Raw genomic sequence first — 18,554 nt, 5'->3', positions numbered from 1 at the left:
ATTCCCTTGTGGGAGGCCTTGAATGTATTTATTCTATAACCTAAAAGGGTGGCCTTGTGATTGGGCAATGTTGCCGTATGTTCCTGTGGACTTGACTTTTCTGGAAAAGTGGTGGATTCCTTCCTAAAAACCAGAATTATGATTTTAAAAGGTTTTCCTCTTCAGTCCCACGTCACAGTGTCCTAATGATAATTGAGAGCTGTCTGTAGTATGGACCCTCAGGGCAGGGGAGTCCAGACTGGGCCCAAGGAAAACGATTCTGTTGGATAAATCACCAGGTTACTCCAGAGAGTGGTCACTGCCATCATAGTTGATTCCAGTTCATGTTCTTTGTAGACTTGCTGGTGCTATAATCACCAAATGCTGATTGTTCTCATCTCCTGGAATCATATTTAATAACAGCATTCAACAAATAGTTCTCCAGGGTTGCTGTATAGTAGGCACAGGCTCAGGCTCTGGAGGTAAAAAGATGACTAGGGCAGCCCCTGTCTTCAAGGAGAACAGTGTTTTAGGAGGAAGGAGACAAGATGAGTATCCTAGCAGAGGTCCAGCCAAAAGGCCTGCAGAGCCTCCTATTAGGGGGTGGCAGGATGGGTCCGTAAGGTCCAGGAGAGCCAGAGAAGCTAGTGGGAGGTATACAGGCAAAGGGGAAATGGAAGGGTGGGGGGGGGAGGCGGTGGATGTGATGCGGGCAGAAGGGTGTTACAGGAGAAAGGGTTCACCCCTTGAAAACAAAGGATTCATGTCTAACGTGTGACCTAGAATTTCAAAGGGCACCTCCCCTGGCAGGAAGCCAAGAAGGTGGATGGTCACATTTTGGAATGTTCAGAATGTGAAGAGGGTGCTACGTGCATTGTGCTGGTTGTAGAAAATGGGTTGGATTCTGGTGACCTTCCAGAATCTTGACTAGTCTGAAAATCATATATACACACATATTTGTCTTTACAATATGGCGTGACCTAAAAGTCACAGCCTGATACAAAGTTTATGCCATAAAAATAAATAACAAGTTGAGTTTACTTCCTCTGAGCAGCCTAGGGTTTTTAAGACAGGGCAAAACGGTCCGACTCCGAGGGCCAAATATAGACATGGGTGTTTTAGAATCTTCTGTTTTTTTGGTCTCAGAATGCGTGGCGTGGTGTGGCATGACGTGGTATGTAATTGAATCCAGTGCAGATGGGTCCGAACCCAGTTCAAGTTTGGAGGGAGGGATACCAAGAAACAGCATATGTCCAAGATCAGGATTAAACTTACCAGATGAGGGCCAGGGAAAACTTTCTTTTTGATGAAATTTAGCAAATCCCAGTCAGTGGGAGGGAAATACGTTGACAAATGATTTGAGAATAGCAGATACAAATGCAACAAGGAAATGTTTATTTTTAGTTATGGTTTATATTGTTCTAGAAGAAATGGGGGAGGGATGCCTTCTACAGACCAAGTGAATCCCACATGCATTTACCTGAGACTTCTAGAGATAACATAGATGTGTCTCTAAAAGCTCAGATACGTGGAGCAGCAGAATCCAATTTGGAAGCCTGCCTGACCTAAACGGGCCGGTTTATCTTTGGCAAGTTGTCTGTCTGCTTCAAGACTATAAATGAAATTAAATAATTGAGATGTTAATAGAAAGGAATAGGTAGAAGATATATTCTTTGGGCTTGTAAAACTCCAGTAGGGAGAAGATGAAAGCCAAAAGTGGACAAAAAAATCAAACAAAACAAAGTTCTATTTTAGTTTTCTAAGTCAGAGGTCAGTGAACATTTTCTGTAAAAGACCAGGTACATTAGGCCATCGAAAGTGGCCATAGACAAATGTGTATGTGAGCAGGCATGACTATGCTCCGATGAGATCTTATTGATGAATGCTGAAATTGGAGATTTTTGTAATTTGCACGCGTCATGAAACCTTATACTTCTTTTGATTTTCCTTTCAACCATTTAGAAATGTAAAAACCATTTTTACTGACCCCTATTCCAGATTGGAGACAAACATCTCCCCTCATTTGTTCTTTTAGAACAAACCAAACAAAATAAAACCAAACCAAACCAAACCAAACAAATAATGTTGAAGTGCAACGTACTTTCTCTTCAGGCTTTTGTAAATTCATTGAGTGATGATTTTTCACCTTTGGTATTTTCTGGGACTTTTCTGGAATGCTTTATGCTCCTGCTAGCATGCTTTGGGCCCCTGTAACACTTCCTAACATCAGTCATTGTGCATTTATTAAGTGCTCACCATGACCAGAGATGCTAGGGACAGACGTCAGAGGAAAAGAAAATATTAGCAATAGAAAGTGGTCCAGAAGCTCCTCTATTTATGGAATTTCACCTTGTGCACTTTCATAGATACAAACAAAACCAAATTCTGGAGTAAAGCCCTCTGGCTGTCTCCTTGCTGCCAAAAATATGCATTAAGAGTTTCGGGGAGCTGGTTTTGTTTCTGCCCTACCCCCCCTCACGTTGTTTTTCAGTTTACCTATTATTTATTTTCTTTCTATTTGGTACTGAGGAGTTCTACCATTAACCCAATCTTGTAACCACAGAGGAAGTGGGAGAAGAAAGTGCCAGTAAGAAGTAGCAGAGGGGAAGGTGAAATAGAAACAATTTTTCAAAATTGAAATAGGTAAGCAAAATTGTTGCATGTTCTTTGGTGAAGAACAATTTTTTAGAAGATTTTATTTATTTATTTGGCAGAGAGAGAGCAAGCACAAGCAGGGGGAGAGGCAGAGGGAGAGGGAAAAGCAGGCTCCTCGCTGATCAGGGAGCCCAACTCAGGGCTGGATCCCAGGACCCTGGGATTATGACCTGAGCCGAAGGCAGACGCTTCACCAACAGAGCCACCCAGGCGCTCCAGCAGGACAATTTTGAGGACAAAGATCTCACCATGTAACCTGAGAAAGTTCTGTACCTGTGTGATAATAGTGAACATTGATATAGAGCTTATATATATGCCTGGCACTGTTCTAACTTCTCTCTTTCTCTCTCTCTCTATACACACACACACACACACACCACTGCGTGTGTGCGAGCACACTCACTAGTATAATCCCCACTCCCCAAAAAGATGGTAATCAACAAATGTTGTCATAAAATGATTGATGAAACAGGGAACATTTAACTGTGTTGTTAGGAATCAACATGTTAGATACACTTATGATGATCTGTAATTCGGGGAAAGAAAATAAATCTGGTAAGTAAAGTAATGCAGTCATGGATGGCTCCGTGGGTTAGCAGCTTTGGGAATCTACCCAAACTTAGTAAGTGGCTAAATGACAATTGTGGGTGCCGAGGCTGCTGAGAAATTCCCTGCGGGGTCTTGTGCTTTATGAGCGAGGAGGAGGATAAGCTGGAGTGCCAGACGTTGGAAGATCAGCTCGTACTTCACCTTGCTGGAAATACTTTGGGGGCTACAAGCTTCCACCCTGCTCAGGACCTCTAGACATAGGAACAGAGTCATAAACAGCCATAAGGGCTTAACAGGTTTTCAACCCAAAAGTGTAGTGGACACTATCTATTGGTGCTTTGCCCAGAGTATCTCAGATCTGTTATGAGTTTTGTATGCCTGACCCATCCCCCAGCTTCTCTGTGGTTTGCTTCTAATGACCAACATCTGTGAACTTCTTCAGAGGACTTCCCTTGGGATTCTCGAGCAGTTTCCCTATACCCACAAAGAGCAGGAAGTTCCTGAGACTTTACATCACTCTGGGGCATCCCATAGCCCATGGCTGGCAGGTGTGAGAACGTTAAAGCTCAGCTCCTTTGGTTTGAGATGGGACAACTCTGAGATGGAATTGACACTCCAGACTCCCTCTAGGATCAGGCTGAGACTGGGACTTTGCCAGAAATCACACCGTTACTTGGCTTCCTCCCTTCTTACACTGTTACGCTTACCCCTTACCAATTTCTCCTGGGAACATGTCCTTAATAAATCACTTGCACATGAATCCTTATCTTAGTGTCTGTTTCTGGGGAACTCTGCCTAAGGCAAGAAGCAACTATGTTATTGAGACAAGTAGCACAAGGCCTTGCCTTCAGTTAACATTGAAAGAGTGGATGAAAGAATGGACTGAATAAATTAATAGAAGCCAGTCTTTAGCCTTGAGCCACTCATGTTGTAGTCAGGGAAACAGAAAAGGGTTTAAAACATTGACTCTGACATTTTAGAGTTGCAGGTCCAATAGCAAAACTTCCCACATAGGCGCAGCCACTTCAGTGGATGGTCACCCAGGCTCAGGTTATTAAATATTGCCAGGAAGAAGAAATCACCATGCTCCAGGATAGCTGCCGGCCTGCTCTGGCACCACTCCATTTATTATGAAGACCTCCCTCCCCCCTCCTTCCCTCCCCCCCTCCTTTCCTTCTTTTTTCTTTTTTAAGATTTATTTATTTATTTGAGAGAGAGAGAGTGTGCATGTGCACGCAAGCTGGGGGAGGGGCAGAGGAAGAGGGAGAGCACAGCAGACTGCCCGCTGAGCATGGAGCCTGATGCGGGACTCATTCTCATGACTCTGAGATCATGATCTGAGCCAAAATCAAGAGTCAGACACTTAACCGACTGAGCCACCCAGGTGCCTCTTTTCTCTTTTCTTTTCTTTTCTTTTCTTTTCTTTTCTTTTCTTTTCTTCTTTCTTTCTTTCTTTCTTTCTTTCTTTCTTTCTTTCTTTCTTTCTTTCTTTCTAATAGCTTTATGGAGATCAGATTCACATTTCATACAATTCAGCCATTTACCATGAACAATTAAATGGATTTTAGTATATTCAGAGTTGTGCAGCCATCCCCACAATCAATTTTAGAACATTTTCATCACCCCGAAAAGAAACTCTGTACTTTTTAGCTATCACCTCCTCAACTCCCCATCCTCTCATCTCCCCAGCCCTAGACAACCACAGATCTATTTTCGATCTTTGTGGATTTGTCTATTCTGGACATTTCTAGTAAATGGAATCATATAATATATGTGGTCTTTTGTGACTGGCTTCTTTCACTTAGCATAATGTTTTTAAGGTTCATCCATGTTTTATCTATCATATAACAGTATTTCATTCTTTTTTATGGCCAATTAATCTTCCATTGTATGGATAGACCACATTTTTTTTTATCCATTATAGTCAGTTGATGGACATTTGAGTGGTTTCCATTTTAGGCTATTATAAATAATGGTGCTATGAACATGAGTGTACAAGTTTTGGTGTGGACATATATTTTAATTCCTTTTTGTTATATACCTAGGAGTGGAATTGCCAGGTTAAATGTAGAAAGTTTTTTCTTCTGTTGAGCCAGAATCCAAGTCTTCATAATTTCCACTCTTGATCCTTGTCCAGCCTCCTGGAGAAAACTGACAAGCTTTTCTTTCTTACACATGATGTCCCTTCAAATCATTCATCATTGTCTCCATGGCCGCCTTCAGCTCTCATAGACTGAATTTTCTTTGTTCTTTCGTTCATTCCACTGTAAAAATGGGAGTTACAGAAATGCAAACTGATAGCCTTGAAGTTGTCACATTGTCTGTTATGATGTACAAACCAGCTTTCCTTTGTTCCAAATCTCAGACTTTCCCATCAACCGTAGGGAGATAGTGGCTGGCAACTTTATTTTGCTAAGATGGGAAACGGAATTATTTCTAGGTGGGAAGGTTTTTCAATAGACTCTGAAGGGATTTTCCCCTTGGAAAATCTAAAAGGACTAATAATTTGTGTGATTTACACACATTTGTCATTTTTTGACATGTTCATGTGAGAAAAAGGAATTCCATGGTTTTGAAAAATAAAGTTTAATGGAGATCAGTTATCCTAAGAGCTTTGAAAGAAGTCATGTATAGCATTCTTTTTACCATTAGTCACAAAGACAGTGGGGAGAAAACTTGACAAAACCACAGGAAAAATGTAGCAAGTCACTTAGCAGGCTCTAGGTTCTGCTGAACTGGGCCAAATGTTATGTTCATTTACTCTTTAATGGGTCTGATTCTGGCTTGTTAGTCGTGGAGTTAGGAGTGTTTTCTACCTTCCTTTAACACTCAATCCAGAGGGCAGGATGGGTTCTGACGTTGTCTCATGCTAGCTGCATGACCTTGAACAAGTCATTTGGCCTCTCTAGACATTAGTTTCTGCATCTTACTAGCATGACATCAGTGGTTTTCCAACTGTGTTGTTGTACGTGATAACAATCAAAGGCTCTTGCTAAAAATGTCAGTCCTGAGGTGGTGCCTCAAGAGATTCTGATTCATTGTGTTTTGGGGAGGTCTTCACAATCTATTCTTTTAAAGAAATATCCCCTGCCAAGTGATTTTAATGTATGTGGTCCTAAAGACCATACTTTCAGAAACACTGATTAGCCATTTATTCCTGATCTCTTTTCTTCTTGTCCTGTCTTCTGCCGAAAGGGGGAAGAAATCCTATAATTTCTCCAGGTCATATCTGTCCATATATGCTGTGTTTATGAACGTGAAGAAGGATAGCAATTAAAATCAAAATAATGAAAAAGTCCTAGTCTGATGCTTAGATTCTGCTGTGTTAGGATTTATTTTGGCCGGAACAATTTTGTCTATAAAGTAGGGTTTCTTAACCTTGATCCTACTGGCATTTAGGGCCAAAACGTTCTTTGCTGTGTATGTGTGTGTTGGTGGGGTGGGAATGGAAGGGGGCTGGAGGGTGTATCTTGTTCATTGTGGGATGTTTAGCAGCATCACTGGCATCTATCCATTAAGTACTAGTAGTATTTCATGCCCCCACCCCCACTTGTAACCAAAAAAAAAAAAAAAAAGAAAGAAAGAAAAAAAACAAACCCAAAAAAAACCCCACACAAACAAACCTCCAGACGTTGCGAAATACGCCCTGAGGGACAAAATTGCCTTGCCCCTAGTTGAGTACCACTTTTATAAAGCATGGTCCCAAAGAAAACAAATCAGACCTTTCTGTACCAAGCATTTCTTGGCGATCAGGAACTCTCTGGCTCATCCTCCCTATTTGATGGATTAGTGGGATACAGACAGCTTTGGGTGACTTGGCAAGTGGACGGCACTCTGTTTCATTCTCCTCATTTTATTACACTTCTGGCAACAGGTTCTTAATATTTGCCTTATATGTCCCACTGCCTATGAAAAATGAAAATCATAGTCACAAAATAGATTAAGGAGGGGGATGGACGCTTCCATGTGAAATTGCTTTGAAAGCTCTAGGCACCAGAATAATGCCAGGTGCCATCATTCATAATATTGCTGAGCCTCCGAAATCAGGGGTTTTTGAGGTTTTAACAGTGGGTTTGTTGGGTGACTAGTCAAGTGCTCCAAAGGACTTTATAGCTGTGTGTTTGGGTCACATCAATGGCCAATTTTTACCCTACCTATTAGCCTTTCAACATACTGTGTTGCCTGGAGACCCACTTGTATGTAAGTCCCATTGCTCAGCCCTATTCTTCTGCTCTGAGGATATTTCTCCTTGTTTTCTTGGGTGAAGCATTACCCACTCCGCTGAAAGAAGATTTGTTGTTGATGTGAGATGCACTACTAAGTGGAAATTATTAAAGGATGGATTTCTTATGCCTATGGAGTGTTTCTCAACCTTGGCACTCTTGACATTTTTGGCAGGGTGGTTCTTTGTTTGGGAGAGCGTGGCCATCCTGCACATTGTAGGATGTTTGGCAGCATCCCTGGCTTCTACTCACTGGCCACAAGTGGCCTCCCACACACACATTTTGTGACAACCAAAAATGTCTCCAGACATTACCAAGCGTCCTTTGGGGGGGGGGGAAGAACTATTGGCCTTGGAGATATGGCTGGGGCAGTGGTGGTGTCCAACCCCGTTTTACAAGAAGGCCCCATAGTAATCTAATAGATGAGTCTGACTTATCAAAGAGAGTCTCTACTTTGAAATGTACCGGAATGGCCCGCAAAGAGATATGGACCCAACTTTCCTTTACATCTCAACTCCACCATTTACCAGATGTGCACAGCAAGTTAATCACCCTCATGAATAAAATGGGGATAATCATACTTTCCTCACGCTATTATTCCAGGGATCCAGATTTCCTATTTGCAAAGCATCTAGTTGAACAAAGGACCAGTGACGTACATGTTCAATAATTAGTGGAATTGTTATTGCTTCAAATAATAATCCCAGCACCTGCAGCACTGGGGTGGCCATGAACATTCTGCAGGCTTTCCATGCTTGCAGCACCAGGCGGAGGAGAGGAGGTTATAATTGGTCGTGCGAAGGCAATAGACTAACATTAGATGACGGATATAATGAAAAGCAGTTTCCTGATTCTCACAGTTTTTTTGGGAAGCCATAACCAGAGGGATTGCAGCCTCCTCTTTTTGCCTACTGACCCTTGAATAGAAAATTTATTTTAGAAACGTCTCTCTGTGGATACTTTTGAAGGGCACTTTCCCTGGCTCCCTGACATTGAGTAGCAGCAGTTCTTCAGTGAAAATATCAAAATGGCAGGAAAAGGACAAACCAGTGATACCAAGCTGAACCTATTTTAATGGTCAGTTTGTTCTCACCTTCCCTGGCCCTTGTCTTTTTCCCTTGCATTCACAAATCATCACGTTGTCAGTTCTGGCTGATGTATAACTTCCTTTTCTTTTTTTTTAACTTTTTAATTTAAATTCAGTTGGCCAATACATAGTACATCATTAGTTTCTGGTGTAATGTTCAATGATTCATCAGTTGTGTATAGCACCCAGTGCTCATCACCATGTATAACTTCTTGATATTCTTTGTAATAGGAATCAAGGCTGAAGGCAATAGTACTAGGGGATGCCAGGGCATTCTTCTCTGTCTTCTCTGTCCTATGTCACCACAGCTCTAGGCATCATCCCCAGCACCCCCAGGAATTCCTCATTCACTGGTCTTCAGACTGGGTGTGTCTTCAGGCTGGAGGTTGTCTCTCTCTAGCTTACCTGGAGAAAGGAATGGGACCCTTTATTCTTCCTTGGATCCCTCCCATCTCCACATCCCTGTTAGAGTTAAGAAGAAGGGGAGAAATTGGGGCTACAAAATAAAATGGTAATTCCATAAGTAGCACTTACATTTATAGTTGGGTTGCTGAGATACTGTCCCCCCGAGTATGCTGAATTTCTACAAAATAAAATGTCTTCCCTCAAAGGCATAACTGATGTATCAATTGCTTCAACCTGTATGTGTGGACAGAGTCAGTAATGGCATGACCCTAGCAGGGCCGGTAAGGTCTTCACTTATAGGACACATGTGATTTGGGACAAAGAGGGTCTTAAGCTTCTTCCCCATCTCTCCTTCCTGATCCTAGAGTTTGATTTCCTGAATTTTATCTTTGTAGCTCCATGAGAAAACCTAGAAGAGAGACAACTCTAAACTATGTTCAGTCTTTATATAAACTATGTTCAGTCTATTTATACTGAAGTGTAAATAAAGATTCGAATTGGTACAATCAGTTCAGAAAATTGTTGGGCATTGTCCAGTAAAGTTAAAGACATGCATACCTATGACCTGGCAAGTCTGTTTCTAGGTCTGCACCCTATAAAAATGCATGTACTTGTGCCCAAGGAGGTATGTGTAAGGATGTTCAAGCAGTATGGTTTTCAGTAGTCCCAAACTGCAAAGGACACAAATGTCCATCACAGTTGAAAAGATAAACAGTGGTAAACACATTCAATGAAATACTGGACGGCAATGGGAATGAACAAACTATGGCTACATACAACGTGGAAGAACCTTAAAACCATAATGTTGAATAAAAGAAGTGACATGTAATAAAACATACTTAGGAATCATTTATATAAAGTAAGAAAACAGGCAACCCTGAAGTCTAATATTTATGGACGTTCAACTTCCTAAAAAGCAGTGTTTCTCAAAACAGGGGTGATCTTGCCCCCCACCCCAGAGGGGTATTTGTCAGTATCTGGAGACATTTTTGGTTGTCACAGTTGGTGGAGGGAGATAATGCTGGCATCTAGTGGGTAGAGGCCAGGGATGCCGCTGAACAGCCTACAATCCATAGGACAGCCTCCACAGTAAAGAATTGTTAGTATAATACCAAAACTACAAGAAACAAAAGCAAAAATAAACAAGTGGGACGACATCAAACTAAAAAGCTTCAGCAGAGCAAAAGAAGCACTCAACAAAATGAAAAGGCAGAAGGAATGGGAGAAAATATCTGCAAACCGTGTATCTGATGAAGGGTTAATAGGAAATAACTCAATAGCAAAACAAAAACAAAAACAAAACAGACCCAAATAATCCAATTTAAAAACAGGCAAAGGACCGGAATAGACATTTTTTCCACTGAAGACATACAGATGGCCGACAGATAGATGAAAAACTGGTCAACATTACTCATTATCAGGGAAACACAAATCAAAGCCACAAGAAGATACCACCTCACCTGTCAGGGTGGCTTTTATTAAAAAGATAAGCGATAGCAAGTGTTGACGAGGACGTGGAGAAAAGAGAACCCTAGTGCACTGTTGGTGGGAGTGTAAATTGGTGCAACCCCTGTGGAAAAAGGTATAGAGGTTCCTTAACAAATTAAAAATTAAAAATAGAACTACTTGTGATCCAGCAATCCCACTTCTAGGTGTATATCCAAAAGGATTGGAGTTAGGATCTCATCTGCCCTCCCATGTTCATTGTAGTATTATTTGCAACAGCCAAGATAAGAAAACAACCTATCTATCTACAGATAAATAGATAAAGAAAATGTGACACTTCTCCCCTCACACCATCTCTCTCTCTCTCTCTCTCTCTCTCTGTCTCTTCCTCTCGTATGTGTGTGTGTGTGTGTGTGTGTGTGTGTGTGTACATACACATATTTTGGCCACAACAAAAGGAAGTCCTACTATTGGCAACAACATGGATGGACCTCGAGGGCATTATGCTAAGTGAAATACGTCAGAGAAAGACAAATACTGATGATCTCATTTATATGTGGAATCTAAAAAAAGACAAATTCATAGAAACGGAGAGTAGAATGCTGGTTGCCTGGGGTGGGGGAAATGAGGAGATGATGGTCAAAGGGTACAAACTTCCAGTTATAAGATGAGTAAGCTCTGGGGAGGTAGGTACAGTGACTGTAATTAACAGTACTATGTTGTATACTTGAAAGTTTCCAAGAGAATAGATCTGAAATGTTCTCACCACACACATAAGATATGGTAACTATGTGAGGTGATGGAAGTATGAACTCACCTTATTGCGGTAGTTATTTCACAGTATATACATACATGTATCAGATTATCGCATCATACACTTTAAACTTAATTACGTTATATGTTAATTATACCTCCAGTAAAGCTGGTGGGGGGGTGGAGAATTATTGGTTCCCAAATGTTAACAGTGCTGGGGTTGAGAAACCCTGCTAAAGAAGGGAAACAAAGGAGTGAAGTCCGTAAAATATAGGACAGTGTCTGCTGCTGGGATTGGGGGAGGGTGTTACAGTGCAGCCGAGGGACATGGGGCTCTCTGAGACACCAGCAGTATTCTATTTGTTGACCTCAGTGATGGTGATGATGGGCGTATGTTTTGCAATTCATTAAGCTGCACATTATATGTTATCAATTTTTTTGTTTCAAAATTTGAAAAATATTCTAGCAGGTGGATTGACAAGACAGTAGGATGGAAGAGTGTAGGCATTGGGTTTTAGGGAAGGGGTCCCCACCCAAAAGGGTCTCAGAGTTACTCTGTAGATGGGCTGGGCCTCCAAGCAGGGCCTTATCCTCCTGTCCTAAATAGGTTTTAGTGCTCAGATGGGCCCTTAGCTCCTCCTAAACTCTAAAGTTGAATTTGCTTCCATAGGTTTGGGTAAAGTTTTCCCAAAACTAATTAGTTTTTCAAAACTAATCACCCTTGGGCTGGCACTAAGTGTGGAAAATGTCAGCTCGGCTTATAGGCAGGCAGAGTAAATGCAAACAAGGATTTTCATTTCAATGCTCTGGTGGCAAGGACAGTCTTTAGTCCTGAAAATGCTATAACTTTCAGGGGGCAGGAAGATGACGAAATTCCACTGTGAGGGTGACACATTTCTTCTTAAAAGTGATGCTGGTAGAGGAACTCCTAGAGATTATTTTTGAGTCCTCTCTAGGGGAAATGATAAACATCAGAGAAATTTATTATTATTTGAAAAAGTGACTAACCAAAAGAGAACATTAGCCACTCAGGCTCTTAACGTAACGAGCGAATGGGATGAACCTCAGCCTTCTCTGGGGTATGGTTCACGGGGTCAGTCATCTCCCGCTGTCACCGAACAGACAAAAGCGGAATTTCAAAACCACCTGCCATGTTCACATGTAGTTTAAATGACCTAGGACAATACCTGCAAATTGTATGCACTTAAAAATATTTACTGAATGAGTGACCGAATGAATAAATAAACAACATGGGAAGTATAGTTAGGAGCAGAGATGTGCAAATAAGACTTTTTGATTAGAGTGGTGTCTAAAATACGCCTTGAAATATATTCAAATAGAAATAATGTGTGGAATTCAAATTGTTTAAGATTTAATAGGACTTTTAGAGTTCTGCCCAATCTTCCAGGTCCCTACTTGAGTCTTGAATGAGCAGGCTGAGAATTGAAAAGGTACAGGATTCACTCTGAGGTGAATTTAAGAATCTTGCAGCATGAATTGATCATTTCTTTTCTCAAATGCTTTGCCTTATCTCCCCAGACCGTTCACAGAAAAACAGCCCTATTGCACTTAAGAATTTAACTCTGACTTAGCAATGACAATTTAGCAAGAAATATGCTAGCAGGCAGAAGTCATTCCTAGAATGTAAGCACACAGTTCAGGATTGATGGATTTTTTCTGGCTTAGGATAATGCTGTTTCGTGACAACACATTTTTCAAAGGTAGCCCACAAACAAAATGTGAGGTGAGCCAATTTCACATGGAGGCGGCTTACTCAGGGGTAATGATCAAAGCATGTGGTTAGGGTGTTTTTTAAAAATTTAGTTATTTGAGAGAGAGAGAAAGAGAGAGAGAGCACGAGTGGGAGGGCAGAGGAGCAGAGGGATAGGGAGAAGCAGACTCCTCCCTGAGCCGGGAGTTGGACTCGGGGCGGGACTTGATTCTAGAACCCCAGGATCATGACCTGAGCCAAAGGCAGACACTTAACCGACTGAGCCACCCAGGTGCCCTACGGTTAAGGTTTTTAAATCCAGGGACCCGCCTTGTATTGTTTATGTATATTAATAATGAATCAGTTTCTGTAGGGAAAGGGATTTTTAGCTTCGGATGTTTAATGCCAGGTATGACAAATCCTAAAGCTGGAGAGTTCAGCTTTCTAAACAGACCACGGTGAAGCTAAGATCCCAAAGTTGGTCCTGGCTGCATTCTCTGAAAAAATGCCGTATGGTGAAGCTTATGCCAGTTCTCTGCCTTATCCTACAGGTCTTTGCTGACATAGCTCTAAAGCCTGCTTTCAGCAGCAGAGCAAAGTGAAAGTAAAGAGGGGACTTGAGCATGTCCTTTTTCCAGCTCTGCCTGAACCTGTGAGGGAGCAGGGAGGGCCTCCAAGGTGAGCAGGCATGCTCTGGTCTCCCAGGCAGCAGAGGGGAAGGAGACCTGTGCAGGGCAGGCTGCAGGGGGACCGGGCCAAATGGTGACGTTGCCTTTCTCTCAAGACAGGCAGCATGCTGGTCATAAGTTCCTGTTGGGGGCAGGGGACTGATTTTAAATTTACTTTTATATTATCGCAGTATAAAATACACATCGTGAAGGGTCTAAATTACACAAATCCAAACTATAGTGCTCAATGAAATTTTACATATGGGTATACTTGGGTAGCTGTTGAAGTGATCAAGATACAGAATATTTCCAGCACCCCAAAAGGTTCCCTTGTACCCCCTTCCTAGTCAATACCAACTCCCTGTCTTGGTAATAGATATTTGTTTGCTTGTATTTATTTACTTGTTTATTTATCCCTGTTCTGGCTTCTATCGCCATAGGTCGGTCACAGTTGCCTATTTCAGTTCAACATTTGAATTTTAATTCCAGAATAAATAAGTAGAATCATACATTGTGTCCTATTTTGTGTAAGATTTCTTTTTCTCAACATTTGTGAGAATAATTCATGCCATTGTGTGCATCAGTCTTATATTCCTGTCATTGCTGAGTGGTATCCCATTGTATGGACAGACCACTGTTGGTTCATCATGGAGCCGTTGAAGGACATCTGGATTGTTTCCATTTTGGTGATTCTACCTAAAGATTATAAATATTCTTATACATGAGGAGACCATTGGCGCCCATTTCTCTATATATCTAGGAGTGAAATTCCTGGATCGGAGGGCAGGCTTTAGCAGATATAATCTTAAGAGTTTTTCAGGAAGATGAATGGTCATGAGATTATCTAGTAGTAGATTCCTCAGGATACCTGCGCCCCTGGCTTCACATCCTCAGTTTTTTATAATTTCCATATTTACGATTATGATGCCATTGTTTTCAAAATATTACATTAGTTGCGTGGTTCATCCAACTAAATTGTAAGGGCTCAAACATGGGGGACACATCTTATTTCCCTTCTCCCCACCCTATACACCTACACAGAGCGGGGGAAGGGCCACTCACCAAGTTCAGCACCGTGGGACCCTGAAGAAAGGAGACAAGCCATCCACAAACCCACCTTCCACTGGATAGCTACCCTTCTTGGGCTTGGATTGATGGATTTCACTGGGTCTAGAGTCTCCACTCTGGCCCCAGACCCTGCCTTTGTCTGGACTTAGCTTGTGGGAAACTGCACATAAATCACAGAATGCCAGGCCCGGGGAGGGACCTCCAGGGTGTTTAAAAGTGCAGGCTTCCACGAGGGATTTCAGAGCAGAGGCCAGTTTTTAGGGGTGTTGTGAACCTCCAGCGTGTGCTAAAAATTATTTGGTTCATCTGGCAGCATTTGCAAATAGTGTACGTTTCTCCCGTTTCCAAATTCTTGGTGTGTCCTTTTCCGATGTGCACCTAAGAACTAAGTAAGGCACAGAAAGCGGTGCTTCGAGCAGTGCCCCCAACCCCCAACTCTGATCCAGCCTGGCACCGACACCAGTCCTTGGGTCCCGGCAGATTCTTCAGGACTCCCGCTTCCAGCGGGGTTCCCAAGACATGCCCAGATACTGCAAGCCCTCTGGGACTCAGTTTACCCAAAGTGGCGCAGTCAGGCCGGCCTCCAGCTCGGCCTTCCTCCCGTCCGCAGTTCCCCCAGGCTGCATTACTTGGCCCCTGCCCTCTGCTAGGGTTCCCGCCGTTGAGACGCTCCCAAAGGAGGGCTTTCCAAACACCGAGACTCCGCCCTCGCCGGAGCGGGTTCCGAATCGCCTTCCAGCGTCAGGCCCACACCCCTTTCAAAGTTAGCGAAAGTCGCTCTTTCTTGGAAACCCAAGCTCGCCCTCTCGCTGGTGTTGAGGGCTTTAGCAGCCCCAGCCCTGGCAGCCCGGGTCCCACGGACCTGGCAGGGGTGGAGTGGCAGGAGGTAGGAGCGCCGTCCGCCCTGACACCTGTCGTGGACGCTTGGTCGCTGCAGCCCCCAACAGCTGGCGGCGGCGGCCGCGACTGGAGCCCGCCAGGAGCGGAAGGAATTAAGCGCCCGCCCATCCCATCTGACTCGGCCTCTCCCCTCTCCTCCTCCTCCCCCTCCTCTCCTCCTCCTCCTCCTCCTCCTCCTCCTCCTCCTCCTCCTCCACCTCCTCCTCCTTCCTCTACGCCGCTGCCGCCACCTCCTCCCGGTCCCTGTCAGCTTCTCCGCGGGACGCTGGTGCCTGCGGGCTTTGCAGCGCGCTCGGGGCGCGGGGAACAGGGCTCGCGTCTGGGGGCTGGCCCGGGATGGCGGTGAAATAGGGGGACTTCGGAGAGGCACCGCGACCCCAGGCTGCGCTCGGGGGCCTGTCACTCCTCGGTGGCGACATGGGGGACCCGGTATCCCGCGAGAAACCGCAGCTGCACTACGCGGTGAGTGTCCCAGCGCGCGCAGAGGCGACAGGGGGCGCCACTTGGCCGGCCGGGAGGGGACAGCGCCGGGTTGATGGGATCCCTGTCTCCCCAGAGGTCCTCGGTCGGGGGTTAGTGGGGTGGAGGGAGTCGCGTGCGTCACCCCCGAGTGTCAACTGCTTAGAAACTCGGCTGCACCTTAGAATGGGAGCCCCCACCCCTGAAGCCCAGGTTCCTCTACCCTGTGTGGTGGACACTGCGTTCGGGGCCAGAGGCTGGGCCCTGCGGCCGCCTCGCTGGCCAGGGTGGAGAAATGGGGCTCCTGGGGTCCAGGTTTGCCCATTCAACCTCTGGTCAGATATGCTGCAAGAACCAGAATAGAACTGGACGGGAGGCAGGGCTGCTCTGTGATCTGAATGTGTGGCTAGTGGACTCTCTGGAGAAAAGGCTGCAGGGCACTTTGGGGTGCAGCTGGTTTGCTTCTGGAAAAGAGGGTGTGCGTTTCCCTCAGAGTTTTTAGCAGGACAGAACGTTGCACATTATCTGATTAACAGGAGAGGATGCCAGGCGTCTTCTGCCAGCAGCTTCCTCCCTCCCTATTGACTCAAATACTCCACAAGTATTTACTGGGGACCTACTATGTGCCAGGCACTGTGCTTTGGTGAGGGGGTCTGCAGGACACGACAGACTAAAAGCTCATGGGCTTTTCCTCTTTTAAAGAAGGAGTCAAGAGCTCAAGGTGGATGACTGACTGACCAAATCCAGATTCTAGATTGCGTTTATTTTTGAGAGAGAAAAGAAAGATGTTTCTGAGGAATGAGTACTAACTACTCCTGAAGGTTGTGAATGCCGCCTGCAGGAAGCCAGCAGGCAGCAGCGTTAGCTCACTGCAGTCTTCGGACATTTATTTTCCAGTTGTAAGATGTGGTGTTTTGAGATGGGCCATTGCAGTTGCCCTGCCATCTGCTACTTTACTGAGTTTTCCCTGACATGATGTTCATTGCTGAGATTATACGTGCTACTTTAAAATCAGAGAGAAGCAGGCAAAAACTTAAGAATCATCAGTATTTATAATTAGGCTGACAGTTATCAGTTTGGAATTCCTGTCCTCCAAAATGCTCTCTCCACATTAAAATATATATATATATATATATATATATATATATTTTTTTTTTTTTTTAAAGAAAGGAGTGGAGGTGGACAGGAGTGGTAGGTACAGAGGTCCTGGTTCTTGTTGCCAGGGTGGGTCCTGGATCAGCTGGGGGGCCATTGGGCTAACCTGGAAGCTCTGCCCTTTTGCGTTGATGGGCTGGGCGGGGTGGGGGGGAAGAGGGCCTGAATTAGAAAATCATCAGGGTCCCTACCGGGTGAACATTCTAGGAACCTTATGACAGCTTTCTCTAGTTTTGCCAGTTACTTGCCTTGAAATGACAAGTGAGACGCTAGTAAGTTACTAATGCTCGTTTTTGGAGACACTAGTGGCTCAGTGATTTTCCTTTTAAAGTGGTATTGAGGGTAACCCATTTTTGGCAGAGGTTTCTTTGCACTGAAGGATCTGGAGTCTGTGCTCATTATGCCCAGGCGACATCTTACCCCACCACCTTTTCCAGATTTTGAACTGTGTGCTGATGCCTTTTGATTTGCAATCTGAAGTCTCTATGCCATTTCCAAGGTAGAGGAAGAAAGGTGAGAACTGCTTCCTTAATTTTAAAAAAATCTATTCATTCTATGAATGATTATTGCCTCCGTTATGCAAATGCATCCCCAAACAATTTAAAAACTATTTTCATTCAGCTGTCTCATTCTGCTAAAAGCAGAGATTTAGAGTCAAGCTAATGCTAACATCTCCTCTTGGGCTCTGAAGATTCGCTGATGAACTAGCCTTTTATTCTAGCACAGATCACCACATGCATATTTTCTGAGTTAGGACTATAAAAAAGAAGATTCCAGAGGGAATTTGTTGGCTTTCAGGTTGGAAGAAGTCACCCGGGGTCCTCTGAAGTTGCTCATGCATACTTTAGGGTGATAAAGCAGCGCATTCAGAAGCTCTGTATCAGTCACAAGTCAAAAGAATGTTCTTTATTAAGTGTGACCCATTGCTTTTCAGATTAACATAACCCTCTATGGCTTAACCTCTCTTCTAACACTGCTGTCTTGTCTGCTTCCCCCGTACTGGTTTAGGTAGTTCCGAAAGCTTGTGTTGCCTTTTAGCACGAATATCCCACTTCCTTTGTGGCACATGGTTCTGACCCACTGTGTATCATCCTGGGGTCTTAGGGGCTTTTTTGGTCTGTGTTTTCCTGGAAAAGAATTACCATCCATGTGTTCTTGGTACCTCTTGCTTACTCTGAGATATAATCCAGGGGGCAAGTATTTAATGTTCTTCCTTCGGTGCTTTTTCATTTGTCCAAGGCGAGACTGCCCATAAGAAATCAGAGGCTCACATTTTATTCATTCATCAAACATTTGTTGAGTGCCTATTGTGTGCCAGCTATTTGGTCAGTTTTCTAAAGGGACGATTCAACAGTGAAAATGTTAAGAGTTGCCACAAACACTTCGCACATCTTTATAAATGGTTATAATGGTCACCAGGAGAGAACCACAAACACTTAAATAGACAAGAACATCCTCCATTTGTATAATGTGACACTTTCCCAAAGTATAGTACC

General features: G+C 43.7%; 1 protein-coding gene across 5 annotated transcripts in view; it reads left to right on the top strand.

Moving 5' to 3' along the window:
* The window catches only part of ARHGAP6 (Rho GTPase activating protein 6), a 487,298-nt gene that overhangs the window by 220,139 nt on the left and 248,605 nt on the right, over positions 1-18,554 (top strand). Inside the window, exon 1 of one of the 5 annotated variants that reach the window (XM_057310034.1) lies at positions 698-15,906. The exons of 3 other annotated variants lie outside the window; for them this stretch is intronic. In XM_057310034.1, coding sequence (XP_057166017.1) covers positions 15,862-15,906 — 45 coding nt within the window. In that variant the 5' untranslated portion in view covers positions 698-15,861. Of the gene's footprint in view, positions 1-697; positions 15,907-18,554 lie in introns of those variants that run through there. One more of the 5 variants, XM_026478144.4, reaches the window with a different exon arrangement.

This window comes from Ursus arctos, chromosome X, assembly GCF_023065955.2.
Source record: "Ursus arctos isolate Adak ecotype North America chromosome X, UrsArc2.0, whole genome shotgun sequence".
Lineage (NCBI taxonomy): Eukaryota > Metazoa > Chordata > Mammalia > Carnivora > Ursidae > Ursus > Ursus arctos.
The sequence above is the reverse complement of the archived record's forward strand: the minus strand, read 5'-3'. Positions and strand labels throughout refer to the sequence as shown.